General features: G+C 43.9%; 1 protein-coding gene and 1 long non-coding RNA gene across 3 annotated transcripts in view; one reads left to right on the plus strand and one right to left on the minus strand.

Moving 5' to 3' along the window:
- The window catches only part of LOC144819644 (afamin-like), a 127,803-nt gene that overhangs the window by 27,397 nt on the left and 81,507 nt on the right, over positions 1 to 18,899 (plus strand). Inside the window, exon 2 of the mRNA XM_078677457.1 lies at positions 11,346 to 11,409. Coding sequence (XP_078533583.1) covers positions 11,346 to 11,409 — 64 coding nt within the window. The remainder of the gene's footprint in view (positions 1 to 11,345; positions 11,410 to 18,899) is intronic.
- On the minus strand, positions 14,548 to 18,615 carry LOC144819642 (uncharacterized). Of its 2 annotated transcripts, XR_013607490.1 has the most exons (3): positions 15,589 to 18,558; positions 15,413 to 15,484; positions 14,548 to 15,315 (listed from the first exon to the last, which is right to left on the minus strand). It is a non-coding gene; the product is annotated as an uncharacterized LOC144819642 (long non-coding RNA). The 2 variants fall into 2 exon arrangements; XR_013607491.1 differs by having other exon boundaries at positions 14,548 to 15,484; positions 15,589 to 18,615.

Raw genomic sequence — 18,899 nt, forward strand, 5'->3', positions numbered from 1 at the left:
TTCCTCGAAGAAAAGAAAATGGAAGGATCGTTTAGCAAGGAATCTCGCACTACTGCGACATGTAGCACGACTTGAGCTCGGTGAGCACTCGGCCTGATCAGCACAGACATCTCTTAACACTCACCCTAAATGACTACGCTGTGAGGCCCTCTCCTTTCCTCCACGTGCAGTAAAACCAGCTACCGTTGTAATTCTTTGCTGGTCTGCTGCCGCCGGAGCTGTTGGGAGAGGACAAAGAGGGTTAGTTCAGTCTCCCCCGAGGCTTTTGTACCCTCGGGGAGGGAAGGTCGGCCCTGCCTTCTTGATGACGTGTGCCGGCTCTTCCCTGTCCTTGTTTCCGCCTTGGAGACGTCCCTGCTGGCTCCCGCCCCGGATGCCACTAAGGGCGCCACGCCTCTAGGATCGGGTGGCGCCGTTCAATGGCCTCAGTCAAAAGGTTGACAAAACATTGCATATAGAAAGTCGATTGTCTTATGCTCTACTTCAAATGTTCAGTACCTTTTTGGGTAGTTCATTTTAATGCAAGGTGTGTCATTTTATAAAATTTTATAAAATATCTACTTGTACAGATGAAAAAATGCTTCCAAAATCGAACTGTCCAATACTAAATGAACTTTTGTCATTTGATGCCATATAGAGACGTGCGAGATAATGGCAGCATTCTCATTCTAGCAAAGTTCTTGTAACAGCTTCTCTGATTATGCAAGTAGTTTTATTAGGTTATGGTTCAGGTTCTATCAAGGCTGTAAGTATGTCAATTTTCTGATTATGAAAGCCATTGAACATACTAGTGCTATTTTTACCAAATATGATTGAGGATGGTGAAGACCTTTCTCAAGCAACAACCACAATCCCTGCCCGGGTTAGCTACAAAAGGTCACTAAATTAACCTGTGTATAACCCTGTAGTAGCTTGCCACAAAAGCAGTCAGTCTTAACTTAGAGGCAATGTGTAAAGTATTTATGCAGCACTCAAACAGTAATATAGTAAAAACACCACACAAGAAAAATCCTACACCAATATAGAAAAAGAGAACATTGTAGCAAATAAAATGACACCCCAATTAGTTAAATTCAATCAGTAGAACTGGAGATATGAATTTTTGATTTTTTAGTGAATAATAGTGGCTAAAAGATGAAAGCTACAACCTCTGATATCTAGTCGTGGGGAAAAGTTAAAAGCTATCGCCGACCACAATGGAGTGGATCCGGCCCGGTCTCAGCTTACCTTTAATCTAGTAGAATTTTTGAAGAAAATTATCTGGGAAGGTAACGATCAGCGAGGTAAGACAGCTGGCGGTGTCTGAGGAGGACACGCCGGTATTTTGGAATTCGAAAATCTCCAGTGGGACAAAGCTGCAGGCTGTCGCCATAGGGGGCTCCACAAGGCTGGATCGCCTTCCAAAGAGGAGCTGCTGAATGGGATTTGCTTCTGCATAGAATAACATAGCAAGAGCTATCATGAAGCCAGGCCAATCGGCAATGCACCTTGGGCAGATCGATGAGCAGGTAGGTCGTGGTCTTCTGCCGGTTCTCAGGCCTCTTTTTGGTTGAAAATTTCCCATGGTTTCGGTTTCAAGCATCACTTGGAGGGCGGGACTCACATTAGGCTGAGTCCAGGTTAAAAGTTGTTGGAGCTTGCTGTGTACCTGTAGCTCACATGGGAGGCCAGCCAATTAAACCTTGAAATTACTCTGGTAGTCCTGGAATCAAGCAGAAGGCATGCCTCAAGCAGCAGAACAGTACGCTGATGGTAGAAGGCAGGCTTCAAGCTCCAGGGCAGTTCTCTGATAGCAACAGGGCAGTCATCTGGGGTAAAAAGCAGGCCTCAATCAGCAGGACAGTATTCTGAAGTACAAGGCAGTCCATATGGGGGTTCTCTGTAGGTCCAGGAGTTGGTCTGAGGGTCCAATATTTATACCTTTATACCTTTGAAATGGGAGAAACTCCCCTACTTTGGTTCTAGAATTTTCCTTCCTCCCCAGCCCAGGCTCCAAGAGGTCAAAGGTGACAAAAGGGTGGTATAAAGTTCTTTGTTAGTGTGCCTGAGCCAGCCTCCTTGAAATGTAAGTGGGACAGAGAACAGCTCCACCCCTTCCATTCTGGCAGGAGAGCCCATCCTGCCAACACCCATTCCCCCTTTGTCTCACAGTCTGGGGCGAATATACAAAGGCCAACTTCCAATTATTCACAGCCATGTGACACAGGCCGCAGGCAGCAGGCACCAAATGAACAGGTTAACAAAATGCAAACTTTCTAAAAATGGCATTTTCAGAACTGTGTCTTAAAATCCAACTTTACCGTAAAGAGAATTTCAAATTACAATTTCTTTTGGAGCAAACATGACATTGCTACCTGTTACTTATCAACATTTAGCACTTATTAAATGCAATAAGGTAACCCAATGTTAACTATTGGGAGTGGCAGGGCTCACAGTAGTGAAAAATTAATTTGTTAGTCTTTCACTACCAGGTCTTATAAAACTTAAAAGTACATGCATAATGTTCTAAATACACTGCGCCCTGCCCTATTGGTCTTTAGGGCCTACCTTGCCGTGACTTATATGTATTATAAAGTAGAGTTTGGGCCTGGCAAGAACTTTATTTTGCCAGGTCGAATTGGAGGTTTAAAACTGCACATAAATTGCAATGGCAGGCCTGAAACATGTTTTGTAGGGCTACTTAAGTCGGTGGCACAAAACGTGCTGCAGACCCATGTGTAGCTTTAATTTACAGGCCCTTGCTATATGTTGTACCACTTTACTAGGGACGTATACGTATATTAAATGTGACAATCAGGTGTAAGGAATAGTTACCATGTTTTAAGGTGTGCCCACAAGCACTTTAGCACTGGTTAGCAGTGGTAAAGTGAACAGAGTCCTAAAATCAATAAAAAACATATTTTAGCAACAAGAGGGATGAAGGTAAAACGTTTGGGGGAAAAGCACATTCTAATTATGTATGGGATCTGTACGGGCCAGTTTATTGATCATGCCAGCATTTTCATTAACACCATGCGTGCGGTGCAGATTTCCGCGGTTCGCTGAAGTTTGCAAAAACCCGCGGTTCATGACGAGCTCAGCTCGTCATGAGCGTACGAGAGGTGTACCTCATGACGAGCTGAGCTCGTCATGAGCGTCGAAGGGGTTAAGCTGGGCTTCTGATTGCAGTAACGTTCTGAAAATATAATTCTCTAATTAAACATTTTCACTTTTTTCTTACTTTAGTTTCTGAGGAAGCATCTTGTGAGTTGCTCTAGCAAATCTACTTTTAAGCATTCACTCTATTTCCCTCAATTTCACAAAATGTTACTGTAAGTAAGCCGAGATTGTGTTTGCAGTCCAGTCTGAAACAGATAAAAAACTCTGGCACTTCCCAGAGCTGGATTTAAATAGAACCTTTATAATATTTGCAAGAAATAACCTGACCTGTAATACACATTCACCTACAGATAATAACTTTCTGAATTTGGCAAACTCTGTCTGTAATTTGCACGATTAACAAGTTTATAAGATACACCATAATAAATTGACACTAGAATTAAAACTGTTCTCCTCACATTAAATTATCACTTACCATCCTGTAGCAAACCCTTCATACCATACGTGACTCAAACGGAAGGAAAACAATGGTACGCATTTAGAGCCCACCATCAGCCGGAGGTGTGGCGGTGATAACGTCTGTTACTGTGGCAAACTACTGCCCACTATATTTATTGCATGCTTAGCATATGTCTCTGAACTTGCAGAGTACCTGCCATTAGGGCGAATGGTTTCAAAGCAGTCAAAATCATTTGAATAGCCACCATGTTTCATGCTGATGGCCAAAAACAAGCTCTCAAATTTGGAGTTTTTTTTTGTAAATCAAAAGGATAATGGCCCTACATCGTGGGACCTTCCTCCCTGGAATGTGGGGGTTATTTTGGGGTTTTTTCTTTCGAGATCCCAGGGTTTGCCTGGTGGTCCTGAATACTAACAAAAAGAAAGTCAGACCACCCGCTCTAAATAGGGTAGATGGTTTGAAGAATTAAGATCAACTGCCCAAATTTAATTGGACGATCGGTTTAAGATTTCTGTTGTCTAAGCTGGCTCCACCGGCAGAAACATGATGATTCGCCCAACTCTAAATAGAATGCCCTGTTGTCCAGATTCTAGCTAAGCCCTAAAGTCTGTACAAGATGAGGATTTGTTTTGTTCCTCTCATAGAATACCAAGTGCAAAGTTAGGGTTTATAATCCTTGGAAGGATGACTCCTGAAATTGTATGTAAATATCAAAGTCTAATTCCTTGATTATAAGTATTATCCTAGAATGCTTCTCTGTATCCAGTAAGTTTATGTCAATTCCAGGAGATGATTCTTTGAGTTCCTCCCCCAGGCATCAAATTTCTGGCTGCAGCCATTTAATATTGTGACTGCCTATGGCCCCCTTTATTTTCTCTCTGTCAAGGTTTTAATGGAGTAGGAACCGCTATGAAAACGTGGCAGAGACGCAACTCGTAATACACTTGACAGGATTTCAGCGGTCCCGCCAAGCATATTGAGGCCTCAAGAACACTGCGCCACTGCCAGAGATCTAGGATCCCTGGCGGGTGCAATGGTGCAATGGTGGTCAAATCGCCCTGCTAATCAGACCTCAGTGGCAGTGCCCTGACCCTAAAGTGTATGTTGAATTGGCTGTACCCAATTGGAAATGGCTAAATTACCTTTAAGCCCCTAGTACATGGTACCTGGTGCCCAGGGCATGTATGTTAGAGGAGTATCCCAGGGCTACCAGCACTGGTAGTGCCACCCTGGAGGTCCCCCAAAGTAAAACGAGTCCCCAGTCCGCCACTTCAGACAGGTAGCGCAGTCCAGCACTGCTACATCGACTTTGCCATTGAAAGAAAGGGCAAAGCACCACTTTCCCTGTACATCTATGCAAGTCACTACTCTGGCAGGCCTACAGAGTCCTGAAGGTAGGGTGCAACATGTGACACAGACAGAACATTTACTTTACATGTCCTGACAGTAAAACACACTAAACTACAGTTTTACTGTGAAAAGACTTGGTCGCCCAATCTACGAATAAAGGGTTACTCAGTGACTACTCAGCTGTACTAAATCCTTACCGGTGGGTCCAAAGTGGGCATTTCAAGGTATCAAAAAATTAGTTACATAAAGTCCGACTTGTATCTCAAGTCTAAATTAATGTAACGTGTTGTAGTGTGCAGCTTTTGTAAAGCTGCCACTTTGTTGCCTTTAAAACTCCAGTGCCTTTCCGGGCACTCATGAAGCCTTTTTCACAAGACAGCTTTCTGCCCTTATGGAGAGACGTTCCAAATACTCTCGGGAAGGAAAACAATGAGGGATTGCTGGCCAGGGAGGTGTCCCTTTCCTCTTGCAGGAAGCCATTTAGTTGTGTACCCCAAAAAGCAGGATTCAAAGTTGAAGACGCCTTTGAAGGGCAGATGTGGAACACCAGGGGGGAGGCTGCCCCATTGTTGAGGTAGTCTGGCTGGCACAGGGAGCATAGGGGAAAGACCATTTGCCAAACTGGTTTTTCCAGGGGAGTATAGCCTTGAGATGGACACATCCTGGGGGTGGCCTAGGGAAGGGAGAACACTGAGAGAGCGTCTCACCATCTTGGGAGTAGGCAGAATGGTGCATTCAAGGATAGCCAAATGCCACACTCTACACTAGTGGTCTTCAAATTTCTTAATGCTGCGCCCCGGCTTGTAAAAAAAATAAAAGTCCTCAGCCCCCTCAATTTTTTCACAATTATACTGCTAAACTGGCAGTGTTTAAATATGTCTAAACATATTTAAACTTTGCAGCCATGCTCTGTTACTCCTTATTACACATACTCCCAGTCAGGAAATAAATGACAAAAGTTGTTAGCCATGTCCCATTACAAGGTGGCTTACTGCCGCTTATGCTTTTAACACTTAAAACAAAACATGATGATTCTCTTGGCTAGACACTAGTGCACCCCTGAAATCACTTAAGGCACCCCCAAGGGGGTCCGCCCACCAGTTTGAAGACCTCTTCTCTACAGGAAGTGGTCACTAGGTGGGAGGGAACCTGGTAGCCTATTGGCTACCAATCACATCCTGCCCTGAGGACACTTTTCAGGGTAAAGGTGGCACCCCTGGCACTCAGACCTCAGATTTTGACTGACTTGGAAGAAGGACCGAAGAAGGAATGCCCTGCTGCACTGAGGGACCAGCAAAGGAAGGCTGCATCAACTAGGACTCCACCTGGTGGCTAACGAAGAGATTCCCTTTGCCTGCAGTGTCCTGCTTAAGGAGAATTCACCTCCAAGACTCCAGTAAAGCCAAGAGAACACCAAGGGCCAGCTGACTGGCCTTCAATTTGTAGCACCGAAGCACTGTGGCTGGAGAAGCCTGCTGGATCAAGTTGGTAGCCTAAATCCTTCAAGCAGCTACCACCGCCGCTCAGCAGCATGAGGACCAAGACCCACTGCACAGAGTTGCCCCTGTGTTTGCTGAGACTGGGAGTGATGTCGGACTCTTGCTGGGACCCTCAGAAGGCGAGTTATCAACCCAGAAAGGATGTGCGTGTGACAACGGGCAACTGGCAGTAGAAAGGACTTCGTGCAACATTGACCCTGCAACAAGGACCCCATAAACTCTTTGTGGATGTAGGAATCTCTACAGGAAGACCTCCATCAAACACGTCGTATCCACAGCATCCTTGGAGCATCTTCAACATCCTTCCTCCCTTGCATCAGAACCACTACATAGGAATCCAATTTAATGTAGACAAAGTGCCTGGAACTGCTGAAGGACTGCTTCTTCTGTAAATGTAGCTGTTTTTAGGAACTTCCTGCCCCCCCTGGCTAGCTCCCTGCCGGAGTTGGTCACCCCAAATACTTGTAACTGACCGCATTGACACGTATCTAAGTTTCCCTTGAAAAAGTTTCTAAGGGCCAGATATAGGAACCCTATAACAGCCGAAATTACCGAATTTCGGCCGTTAACGACCGGTATTAGGCATTTGGGATGTAGGTGGCTACATTTCAGATTCGGTAATTTACCGAATCGGTATTTAAGAATTCGGTAAATTACCGAATTCTTAAATATCGATTCGGTAAATTACCGAATCTGAAATGTAGGAAGCACTCAAGTGAGTGCTTTTCACCTGCAAGGATTCATTATTTACCACCAACTATAAGTTGGTGGTAAATAACGAATACCTTTGAAAATGCAAATCTGTGCATTTTCAACTGTACCATGTGGCAGACATACATGCCCTTAGGGCATGTATGTGTGCCACATCTGCACACAAGCACGATTCAGGGGTGCAACAGGGTGTCAAAGTGACACCCTGGCACCCTTGAATGTTTCCTCCATTTTACCGAATCGGTATTTACCGATTCGGTAATTGCCATTAATTCCTAGTGGCCTCTAGACCCATAGGAATGGATGGCAACTACCGAATCGGTAAATACCGATTCGGTAAATACCGAATCTTACAGATTCAGTAATTTTTACCGAAAATTCTACATCCCATTTACCTATTCTTAAATACCGAATCGGTAAAATTGGGTATTTAAGAATAGGTAAATTGAGATTACCTACATCTGGCCCTAAGTGTATAATTCATTGATGTTGCCAAGGCTTGTTCGCAGTTGAGTGAAATTGCTTTGAATAATTAGTGCTCATAAAAAAATATCTCCGGAACCCTCTGAAGGATCTTTTTCATTTTAGTGTCTAAATTCTTATAAAAATACAGTTTATGTTTATACATTGGTGTTGGATTTCTTGAGTGTTGTGTTGATTTCTTCTTCAATTGTTTTGATGCTGCTTAAATGCTTTACATGTGTTCCTCTGTGTAAGCCTTCCTGCTCAGTGCCACAGCTACCCAGGATTGAGCTGAAGTTTTTTGCAGTCGAAACCTAGTGAACCTGAAGAGGTTGGTAAGAGTATTACACAGTGAGGCCGCACCACCACACCATGTAATAACCCCCATTTCCTCATAGTGTGAAAGGCTGAGATGCTGCCAAACTAGTACAATTATGCCAGATGGACAAGATTAAAAGTTGGTAACATGTGCAGTAGGCGCGGACTTTGTAAAGACAGTGATACTACATATTGCTCATGAGCGGAAAAAGCAGTGGAAGAGCAATCGAGGCTGGGAATCTAAGCATAAGCTAGATAATCTTTAAAAGGTGCAGATTCCATGTCCTTCTGCTAGGCTGGAGGAGACCATCATTTTGAGTAGAGGTTCAGGTCCCCAGCTCCTCTTGTGTGCCACAAGACACCCAAAGACAGACCAGCCACAGCTGAGGGAGCCCTAGTTGTGATGTGGCTCAGACTCTCACCAGACTGGTGCCTGGCACATGCATGGGTGAGATACGAAGCACTTGGTAGTTGCTGCACTGACAGCAAAAGCGTCCACTTTTAAGTACTAGTAGGGAGAGGTATTTCAGGTGAAAACAGAGTTAGTATGGTGAAAGGTGACTTACCCTGCTTCCATTGTTTCGGATCGGGCATCTGCTTTTTATTCAATCTTGACAGCTTTTGTAAAGTAAGGATTTTTCTTGTACATAGCCAGGGTACTGTTTCCACTACCGAGGCACCGGGCTGAGACCAAAGGAATAAGATCACATTAAGTATGGAGGAAACAACAGAGTTCCTATAGGACATCCTTACATTAGCAGTGAGTATTTCCCCACAACCACGAAATGTGAGTGGATTTGGTTAAAAGTTCTGAGGTGACTGGATGTCCCAGCAAATGTGCGAGAAATGTAGAGTGAATTCTGAGAGGCTAAAGAGTGAGATGAAATGATGTACAGTTGGCTAAAGCGTGATAGTAATGTAGGGGCAGATTTACAAGCCCCGTACGCCACATTTGCGCCACCGTTGCGTTACTTTTGTGATGCAGCGGTGGCGCAAAGCCAGCGCCATGCTGCGGGGTATTTACAACGTGATCCATCTGGGAGATGCGTCATGTTGTAAAGCTCTGCGCCACATGTGGGCGTTCCGGCACAGGGGGGGGGGGGGGGGGCGTTCCGGCTGAGGAACGCCTCGGAAAAGTGGCAAGAATCTACAAGATTTCACTCAGTCACTTTTATGGCCATGCTACGTCAAAACCCTGCGCCTGCTTGGGGCAGGCGTAAGGATTGACGCAGCATGTTAGGCATAGGGGCACCCGAGCCTTGCTGGAGCTGCGTCGCTCTTGCGACACAACTCTAGCAATGTGCCGTCTTTCCACCGGGGGATGCGACACGCATCAGCCTATCCGAGCGTCACGGTGCGCCGCATTGTAAATGCGGCACATCAGTGGTGGCGCACGGGTGGTTTGGCGTGTCGCAACTGTTCTGGCGCATCTCTGCTGATTAGCAGAGATGCGGCAGAATTTGTAAATCTGCCCCCTTGTTCTTTTTGAGTGGAAATGGAGTATGAGGCAGCATGAGAAGTGATTGGCAACAACTGATGGTGTCTAAGGCTGTGTTAGAGACAGAGGACTATAGGTAGTTCAGTTCAGAGGTATTGAAAGGGACATTTGTGGAAAGTGTTGAAGACACTTACCAATGCCGACTGACTCAAGGAGCCATGGGGGGCCATCGCACTATTCTTTAGCTAGTGACCATAGTTGCTCTCCCCAGTGAGTGTCTGCTGGGTTGTTCCCCTCTCTCAATTAATGTATTTCAACGTAACTGCTAGATTATATAAGCAGGCACCCTGGAGTTTTATTTTTTCTGGGGGTGGGAAGCGGTAGAGAAGTCAATAATTTAACTCAGACAGAAGGCCTCTTTTTAGAACTCAAGATCATGGATGAGTAGAAAAGGCAATCTTAGCGACAAAAGACTCCAGTATGAATTCCCAGTTCAAAATTCCCAGGGCCCAGAGGAAGACGACCACTAGAGGTCAGGATTTAATCTTAATATGCCCTCTTATAGAAGTGGGACGTACCAAGGTTGTTAATGTAGACATGCATATTAAAAGAGTAAAATATCGGAGACTAATATCAAATAGAATAAAGAGAGGATGTGTACAATTTTCATTTGTGCCGTAATTTTTACCGGCTCTCAGGTGGTCATGCTGGCTAAACTTGTTAGCAACGTATCATCGCAAGTGGAGACAAAAATACCAGCTGTGGGGTTGATTGAGCTGTTTTCATGTTCATCAGGGCCACACACTTTGCCTTAACCATCACACTATTACGTAAACCTTAGCATACACTTGTATAGTTAAAACGCGTTAAGGCTCATTCTGCAGTGGGGAAGGGCTGGGGTGGCCTTCTGTGCATAGGTCAATGGCTACTATTCTTTTACACTACCACTTCATGAGCACTTGACACTCAAGACCTTGCTGGTTCCTGGGAGCCCAGTTTAAGCATGACTACAGTTGTATGCCTCAATACAGTAATGCAGACCAATGTGATATGTGCTGCTGCCCAGAGCATCCTGGTGCAAAGTCACTGTGTATAATGAATTCACCAAGAGATTGTCACCAACGGGAAAGTCTCAATGGTATTGACAATATGAGTGAATTTAATGCATTTTAAGTGATTTTGCACTAAAATGCATTTTGAAGACAACCAGTGGCTGAGTGAGGGTAATAGGGCAAGGCAGGGAGGGAGTGACAGGAGTGCGAAAATGTAGCGGGGGAGGGAGAAATGACACCGGGGGGAGTGGGTTGAATACAGTGTATTGGGGGAAGGCTTGGTCAGGAATGGGTGGACGCAGTACGAGAAGGTAAGTACCCATTCTTGCATGGGGGACAGAGCAGAGAAAGAGAAAGTAGAAAAATAACCACAAAGGCATTGCAGAGGCAAGTTAAAAGAACACTTGTGTGTGACGAAAGCACCAGATGTGCAGTGACCACTATGAAAGCTAGCTGTAGGTGCACCTAGTTCACAAGGTTTCCAACTGCTTCCTTTATAGAACACATACATTCATAAGTTGTATCAGATGACTCTTGGAGTAGGACAGAATATTAACCCAAGGTGTATCAATGATCAAACAAGGACCATTTCAAATCTGTAGAGCTTTAATCAGCTGTGTACTGTGCACCATCTCCATGAAACCTCCTTGGTTCCACCAGGGTGATAAAGATGCTTTGCATTGGAGTGTTTCAATAGTCACATATGAATCACCACTGATGAAACCAGCAGGCATGTTGCCCTGACCATTCCCTGCAAACATGCAGGGAAGTCTACATATGAAAACATGATCACAGAGCGACTCTCGTTCTTCCATTCGTGCAAAGCATGTGTGCACTAACTGTGTAACTACTTTGAACATTTACCAAACGCTTGTATTAAATACAGTGCCAAAGCCAAATTCTTTTCTGAAATGTTTTCTAATTAAAACATTAATAACCCTCTCTGGTCTTCTCAGGAGAAAACCCAGGAAACACTGGATGTGACCTCTCACTCAAAGTTGATGCTTCTTTCAAAATACGGTACGTTATCCCGTTTGAAAAAAATATTTGTGGTTAATTTCACAATTGCACTGAGAGTTTTGAAACTCCAAAGTCATTGGCAATCCCCGGCTGAAAAAATTATGAATGTGATTTGTAATTTACTTGTAAACACATGCACTTAAGTGGCCAGGGTTGGATGTGGCCCTTTTTACAGGGTTTCACCCAGATTTTTGCCTTTTATTGCTGAACCTGTTTTTAAAGGCATTGCACTTTTTCCTATGTTAACCAATGGTAAATTGTTTGTGCTCTTTCGCTAAAACATGATATAATTGGCATCTATCTGATTGATACATTTAATTTACTTATATGTCCTTAGTAAATTATACCACATGTACCTAGGGCTTGTAAATGAAATGCGTCTAGTGGGCCTGCAGCACTCCTTGTGCCACCCACTAAAACACGTTTTAAAACATGTTTCAGGCCTGCCAATGCAGCCTGTAGAACAGTTAAAACTGCCATTTCGACCTGGCAAAATAAACCTTTTTCCCAGCCTAAACCTTCCTTTTTAATACTTATAAGTTATCCCTAAGCTAACCCCTAAAGGCTCACAAAGCATGGTGCTTTGTATTTAAAAAGTAGGAAAGTTGGGTTAAAGATGTACATGTCCTGATAATGAAAAACTCCTAAAGTCATCTTTCACCACTGTAAGGCCTATCTCTCCCATTGATTAACATGAGATTACCTTATTACATTTAATAAACAATAACCTTTAAATGGGAGCAGATAGAAATATGGTGTTTGCACTCAAATGAATTGTAATTTAAAATCCTCTTTAATAGTAAAGTGAGAGTCACAATTCTAAATATGTTACATTTTAGAAAGGTTTCATTTTCTTATCCTAACCATTTGTGCCTTCTGCCAGTGTTCTGGATCATATGACCATGATTAGCTCTGCTGTTGGAGTTTGTGTATTTCTTCCAGACAGTGACACAATAGGGATTAGGTGTGGGCAGGGTGGGCCATGCTGCGAGGATAGTTGGGGGTGGAGCTCTATAAGCCTTTCAAAGGGCTTTGCCTCCAGCACACACAAAGGAACCCGATACTAGTCTTATGTCACCCAAGACTTCTTAGAGCCTTGACAGGAGAAGTTAAGAACTTTCCAGATCCAGATGTTGGGGTAGTGAGGGGAAATTCCCCCACTTCAAAGACTGCTGCCAGGCATAAATATCGGATCTCCAGAGCTACTCTTCAGTACAGTCTTGAAACCATGGACATTACAAATGATGGACTGCCTTTTCCCCAGAGGACTGCTCTTCTACTTGATGCCTGCCTTGTTCACCAAAGGACTGCCCTGCTGTTACCAGAGAACCTCCCTGTTGCTTTATGACTGCCTTGTTTTCTGAGAAGGAAGACTGGAACTGCTCCCTTCCTCCCTGGCTACCTTTGTTTCACCAAGAGTCAGTTGGATGACCTCCTGTTCTGAGCTAGAATAGAAATACACAGGAGTCCCTGACTTGCCAGAAAATTGGGAAGACACATCCACAAGATAATGCAGAAGGAAGAACTCACAAACCCTTTGATGCCATCGTGTCCCCTATCACAGAGCTGATTAACACCTCGCTGTCCAAAGGCTCTGTCCCCCTGAGCTGGAAGGAAGCAGTAGTCAAAGCTCTTCTTAAAAAACCTCAACTGGACCCCTCCGACCTGGCAAACTACAGGCCAATCTCGCTCCTCCCGGGCATTAGCAAGATGGCCGAAAAACTGGTCAACGCCCAACTGTCCCAGTTCCTTGAGTCCAACAACCTCCTGCGTCAGTCCCAGACTGGGTTTCGTCCTGGCCACGGCATGGACACCGCCCTCCTCGCAGTCATCGAGGAGGCAAGGTGCATTTTAGATTCAGGGGGGTCAGTGGCAGTGATCCTCCTGGACCTTAGTGCAGCCTTTGATATGGTGAACCACCGTGTCTTGATCCATCGGCTGGCCAGGGCAGGACTCAGGGGCACCGCGCTTGCCTGGATAGAATCTTTCCTATCAGGCCGCTCGTTCCAGGTTTGGGACGGCAACTCTCGCTCAGCCTTACTCCCTCTTTCTAGCGGAGTCCCCCAGGGGTCTTCGCTAAGCCCCACTTTGTTTAACGCCTACATGGCCCCGCTGGAGGATGTAGTTGCCCCATTTGGGATCAAGATAGTGAGCTACGCGGACGACACGCAACTGGTCGTCTCACTCTCACATCTTGACCACTGCCCAGACAATCTGTTGAACTGCCTCCAGGAAATCCACCACTGGATGAGTGATTCATCACTTAAGCTCAACGGTTCCAAAACCGAAGTCATGCTTATGGGCAAGAAATGGGCGACTATTCCTCCTTCGGTTTGGCCTGATGTCTTTGGCGAGATTCCCACCCCGAAGAAGGAAATTAAGACCTTAGGAGTCTGGCTCGAACCCGAACTCACCATGAAGACCCAGGCAGCTAAAACAGCAGGTACTTGCTTTGGACTTATGCGCTCCATCCGGAAGATCCTTCCGCTGCTCCCCCCTCCATCGAAGAAGCTTCTGGTCCAAGGCTTGATCCTCTCATGTCTGGACTACAGTAACGCCGTCTATCTAGGAGCCCCCGAATCTACCCTGGCAAAACTTCAGCGCACTCAAAACGCGGCTGCTCGGCTACTAATGAACCTTCCCAACAGAACCTCTGCTAGACCAGCGCTTAAGGCCCTACACTGGCTCCCAATGCGACAGAGGATAGAATTTAAGGCTATGTGTATCGCCCACAAACTCCTCAACGGCCTAGGCCCTTCGATCTTGAGAGACATGGTCACTCCCTTCAAAGCACCAAGACTCTTGCGCTCGGATAAGGAGCGTCTGGCCAACGTCCCAAGATTCAGGAAGGTTCGCGCCGGCGGTCGACGCTTCACAGTGAAAGCATCCTCAGGCTGGAACTCACTCCCACGGAGCCTGCGGTTGGAACCCTGCCACCTTCTTTTCCGCAAAAAATTGAAAACTCTTTTGTTCCCTAAATAGGACCTCCTTCCCCCCCGGTCATCACAAGTCCTTTCAGCGCGGGATGCCTCCGGGTCACCAGGCGCTCTATAAATCATTAAATAAATAAATAATAAATAAAACCACATGTATAATAATTCACAACAATAGAGGAAATGAGATAAAAAACAAATAAAATGATATATAAAAAATTGTACAATTTATTCAAAAGATAATACATTCATAAAATATTCTTTCAGTGCCAATTAAAACAGTTAAAAATGTGTCGATCCACATGAAGAACAGTTAAAAAGATTTTTAACAAAGTTGTCGACGCAGCGTTTCGGTGTTATGATACGACCTTCATCAGGACAAGGTTCTAATTTAGAAAGAAACATACAATTAGGTACAGTCACTATTTTTTTCTTTTATACAGAGTACATCAGTAACATTAATAGGAAAAACAATTGAAACAATCGCTAAACTTAGATGGCACAATTTCATCCTCTTTTAATTTATTAGACATGTGGTATGCCAGGTTTGGGTATGAGAAGAAGGGGGGGGTAAAGTGCTCTCGCTAGGGATTAACGTTGTTATAAAAAGTTCTTGCAAAAGCCACATCTTTATTCAATTGATTGTACCTTATATAGGAAGAGGGTTGTAATCGATCCTTAATATTCAATTATAGGATTCTTCCTGGATATTATAGAACACCTCCTTATGGAATGGTGCAGTGTCACTGGATAGTAGAACACATCTAAATAGTTCAAAGGAAGGTATGGTGTTAACATTGAGAGTGTTCTCAAAACTGGTTTCCTTGCTTTACACCTGTTATTCAAGCTATCTTTACCTTGGAATATCTGTGTCTTATGGTTAGTCCAGGGGTCACCACCACTTTAGTCGATAGTGAACCAGACACCTTCTTGAGTAGTAGTACGCTATTTATTTCACGAATAGTGCACGATTCTAAATTCCCAAAAAAAAGGGGGGATTAATTTTAGTGATAGCAGTGTTATCTAAGTTGGTTGCCTAAATCTGCACCACTTAGCGAAGCTCGATTTACCTTATAAGTTCGGAATATTCTTTTAAGAGTCAAGGGAGCCACCGATTTTTTTGTAGATAGCCAAAGGGTATCCTAATGGAGACAACACAGAAAAAAAGGAGGGTTGTTCCTTAGAATTTGATATCCGATACTTGTTTTAATACATGGCTCTAAAAAGAAACAGAATCGCCACTTACCCACTAATATGGGAAAAGGGGCAAAAACACAGCGCGTGGCTGGATGCCTTGATACTTGTGCCGTTCGAGCAGCGCTCTGGTTAATTAGCGCGACCTTCTTCCAATTCATCAAGAACTGATTTTATCAATTATCACGCTCTAGAAGAGAGAAGTTTTATTCCATCAACCTCAATGTTATTTAGACAGTCGTGTTTAAAATAACTCAATCTCCTCATTTATATTAAAAAGACGCTATCTCTATTTTCCCGTAGGTAGATATATTTAGTTTGTTATCCCGCCATTCGTTAAATAAGCATACTGTTTATAGCAGACATTTCCCTTACCTTGCTAATAGACAAACCTAGTTTAGTTTTCTAATGTATATTACCGCATTGAGAATGCGGTGTTTCTCTCTGCTAGCCTCGTGTTCAAGATATTGTTAATCTTAATCTAAAAAGAGGTTTCTATGCCCCTAGCGAGATATGTTCTCCTTGTGCTAAGATATCCCATCTTGTATTGCGCGTTAAGAATAGCTTTTCACATTGGTGATACTCTATCTCTCTCTGCTACATTCGCGTTTAAGTGGATGTCATCCTCGATCTAAATAACCATACGGCCCCTCTCACCTTTTATTTGTACGTCGGCCTCCCTGCTCCTCTTGTGTCTCTTTATTTTGGAGTATATTAAGAGCGATAAATCGGAGTGTTTTTATATCTAAAGACGCCCTCCACTGCAGTTAATTAACTCTGATTACCGCATCATATCCTGTGCGTCCCCTAGAAATCGGAACTACACGGGTAGTTTTTCCAAAAAGGCCCCTAACCCGGGTTTATCGTGAGAAATACTCACTATATATTTTAATAGAATCTAGTTACTATCCTCTTTATAAACGTAGTGATTTAGCGTTATATTTATCCGGCATTTTAGTCTGTTACAAAATCGCTCTCCTATCGTGTCACGTGGCCATTACTTAATCCCGGAATTCTGGAGTAGTTTCATTGTCAAAGTATCGCGAGATCTAGAGATCGATTCCTCTCACTGGATTATAATGACCCTGTGTACATGAACTGTATAATAACGTCACTATTAGCCACTCGACTCTATTAAAACTTGAACTCCATCTCACTCATGACGTTTCTAAATAAACTCGTTCTGTCCACGTTATACTATATGGAATAAAATACAGACCGAGTGTGCCTGCAATTAATCAGTTATGGAGGTGGATGTCTATATACCCTTCACCTTCCTATGTACACGTTTTACTATATGGAATAAAATACAGACTGAGTGTGCCTGCAATTAATCAGTTATGGGGTTGAATGTCTATATACCCTTCACCTTCCTATGTGGAACCTATGTTCATCATATCATCTTTATTAGTTTGTGGAGCTGAATGTCCTACAGAATGGTTGTTATAAGTCATATATTTTCTTGAAGCTGTTTGTTAGGCAATCTATATGTCCTGTTCTGAGCTACAGGGACACAACAAGCTCCAGAGGGCTCCGTGCAACTACCCACCTGACCTGCCACCCTAGACCTGCCTGGACCTGTCTGACCCCTCCTGCCTCTTCTAGAGTGAGTCCCTGATCGCCAAGAGGTACCTCTCCAGGGTACTTGACCCTTGGCTGGCATCAGTGTGCACACCTCTACAAGAAAAGCTAAAATCCTGAAGTTTTGGTCCGTTCACAACCATGAACGGGACTCTGACACTCTTGACAACTGCCAACATAAAGCTCCGGTGAACCTGAATAATGTTACAGCAACCGCCAGTGATGACCAGGAACATGAGATCTGCACTTAATGCTACAGTAACAACCCATGATGACTGCTAATGCTAAGCTCCAGCAACAACTGTGCATGACACATGGCCTGCTCTTCACTCTCCCTAATCCTGGTTGCCTCCTCCACTGCAAACGGAACTTTTCATGCAGGACTTTGAAAAAGTGACTTTTTCAGCTGGACTGACTTGATCCCTGTATCTGACTTGAACTCCATCGTAGTTGGGCTGAACTTGTAACTTTCTCTTGGTCTAGCATGACCAGATGACTGCGAGTGAGTGCCTATTTGCACTTTAGGGGCTATACTTACATAAAACTTTGAAATTGCATATCTCCGGTTCTACTGATTGAATTTTTGTTGTTTAGATTAATTGTGTTTATTAAAATGCATTCTGTGTTTCTAAATTGGTTTGAGATTTTTGTTGTGTTATGTTTTTATGAGCTGCATAAATACTTAGCACTTTTCCTCAATGCTAAGCCTGACTACTTTGTGACAAGCTACCAGAGGGTTAATCACAGGCTAATTTAGTGACTTTTGTGGTTCACCCTGACAAGGATTGTAGTTATTGGCAAAGTTCAACAGTGGGTGTCTGTCTCAACTACTTTCTACAGGCAGGTTTCCAAACAAGGTCTAAAGCAGTCCATTCCAATTGCTCAGTGTGTTGCTCTTCACTGCAGTCCTTTTTCAGTATTTTTTGTGTTCCGAACAACCGACATCGCAATAGGCCCCTAAGAGGAGACCAGCTTTCCAAACCATTGTAAGCACTCTTAGAGGATTGAGTACAGGTGGTAGCAGGTCTTGTCCTCTTCCATGCAGACAGCAGTCAGCATGCAGACGTCCTCTCTCGTCCTTGAAATATCTTCCAAAGTCGAATTGTGTTCTGATGAGCTGGTGGAGAGATAACAGTTTTACTCTCTACACTTGCCAGGGATTATTGATAATACCTGCTCCAATCACACAGTCCAGCCATCACACTATTGGAGCAGTTCCCGTTTGCCTGCCTGCAAATTATCCCAGAAGCTTTTAGTCTAGATGGCAGGGCCTTTGCTCCACTGCCCAGAGCTCTCAAACTCCACCAGGATCCACCCTATAGAAATTAAGATCTGTCTATGTCAAACTTCTTTATACTTTTGTGGATTCAGGATTTCCACCAATGGAGTTTAGAGACAGAAGTCTGAGAGGGATCACCCATTGAAATACTTCCTTCACAATAACCCATTTTTTATATAAACATGTCAACAGCTAGGCTTCACCTATGGCCTTTTGTGATGCCCCCTGTTTCTGTCCACATCTTACTGTGATATTCGAGGATAAATGGCCAGCTCCTCCCAGCATACCTGTTTATAGGCGCAATTCTATTATACCCTTGCATGAAGACCTTTCAACTTCCCATCAATCCCTAATCACTATCAGAAAGGAAATACAGCAGAACTGACTTAATTACTGTTAAAACTTTCAGGCAGCACCAAATATGGCTTAACAAACTTACCTTTCTGGTATATTTATCGAGAATCTACTTTATCCATGAAAATTCATTTTTGATAAATATTAAT

Source organism: Lissotriton helveticus, chromosome 2_1 (assembly GCF_964261635.1).
Source record: "Lissotriton helveticus chromosome 2_1, aLisHel1.1, whole genome shotgun sequence".
Lineage (NCBI taxonomy): Eukaryota > Metazoa > Chordata > Amphibia > Caudata > Salamandridae > Lissotriton > Lissotriton helveticus.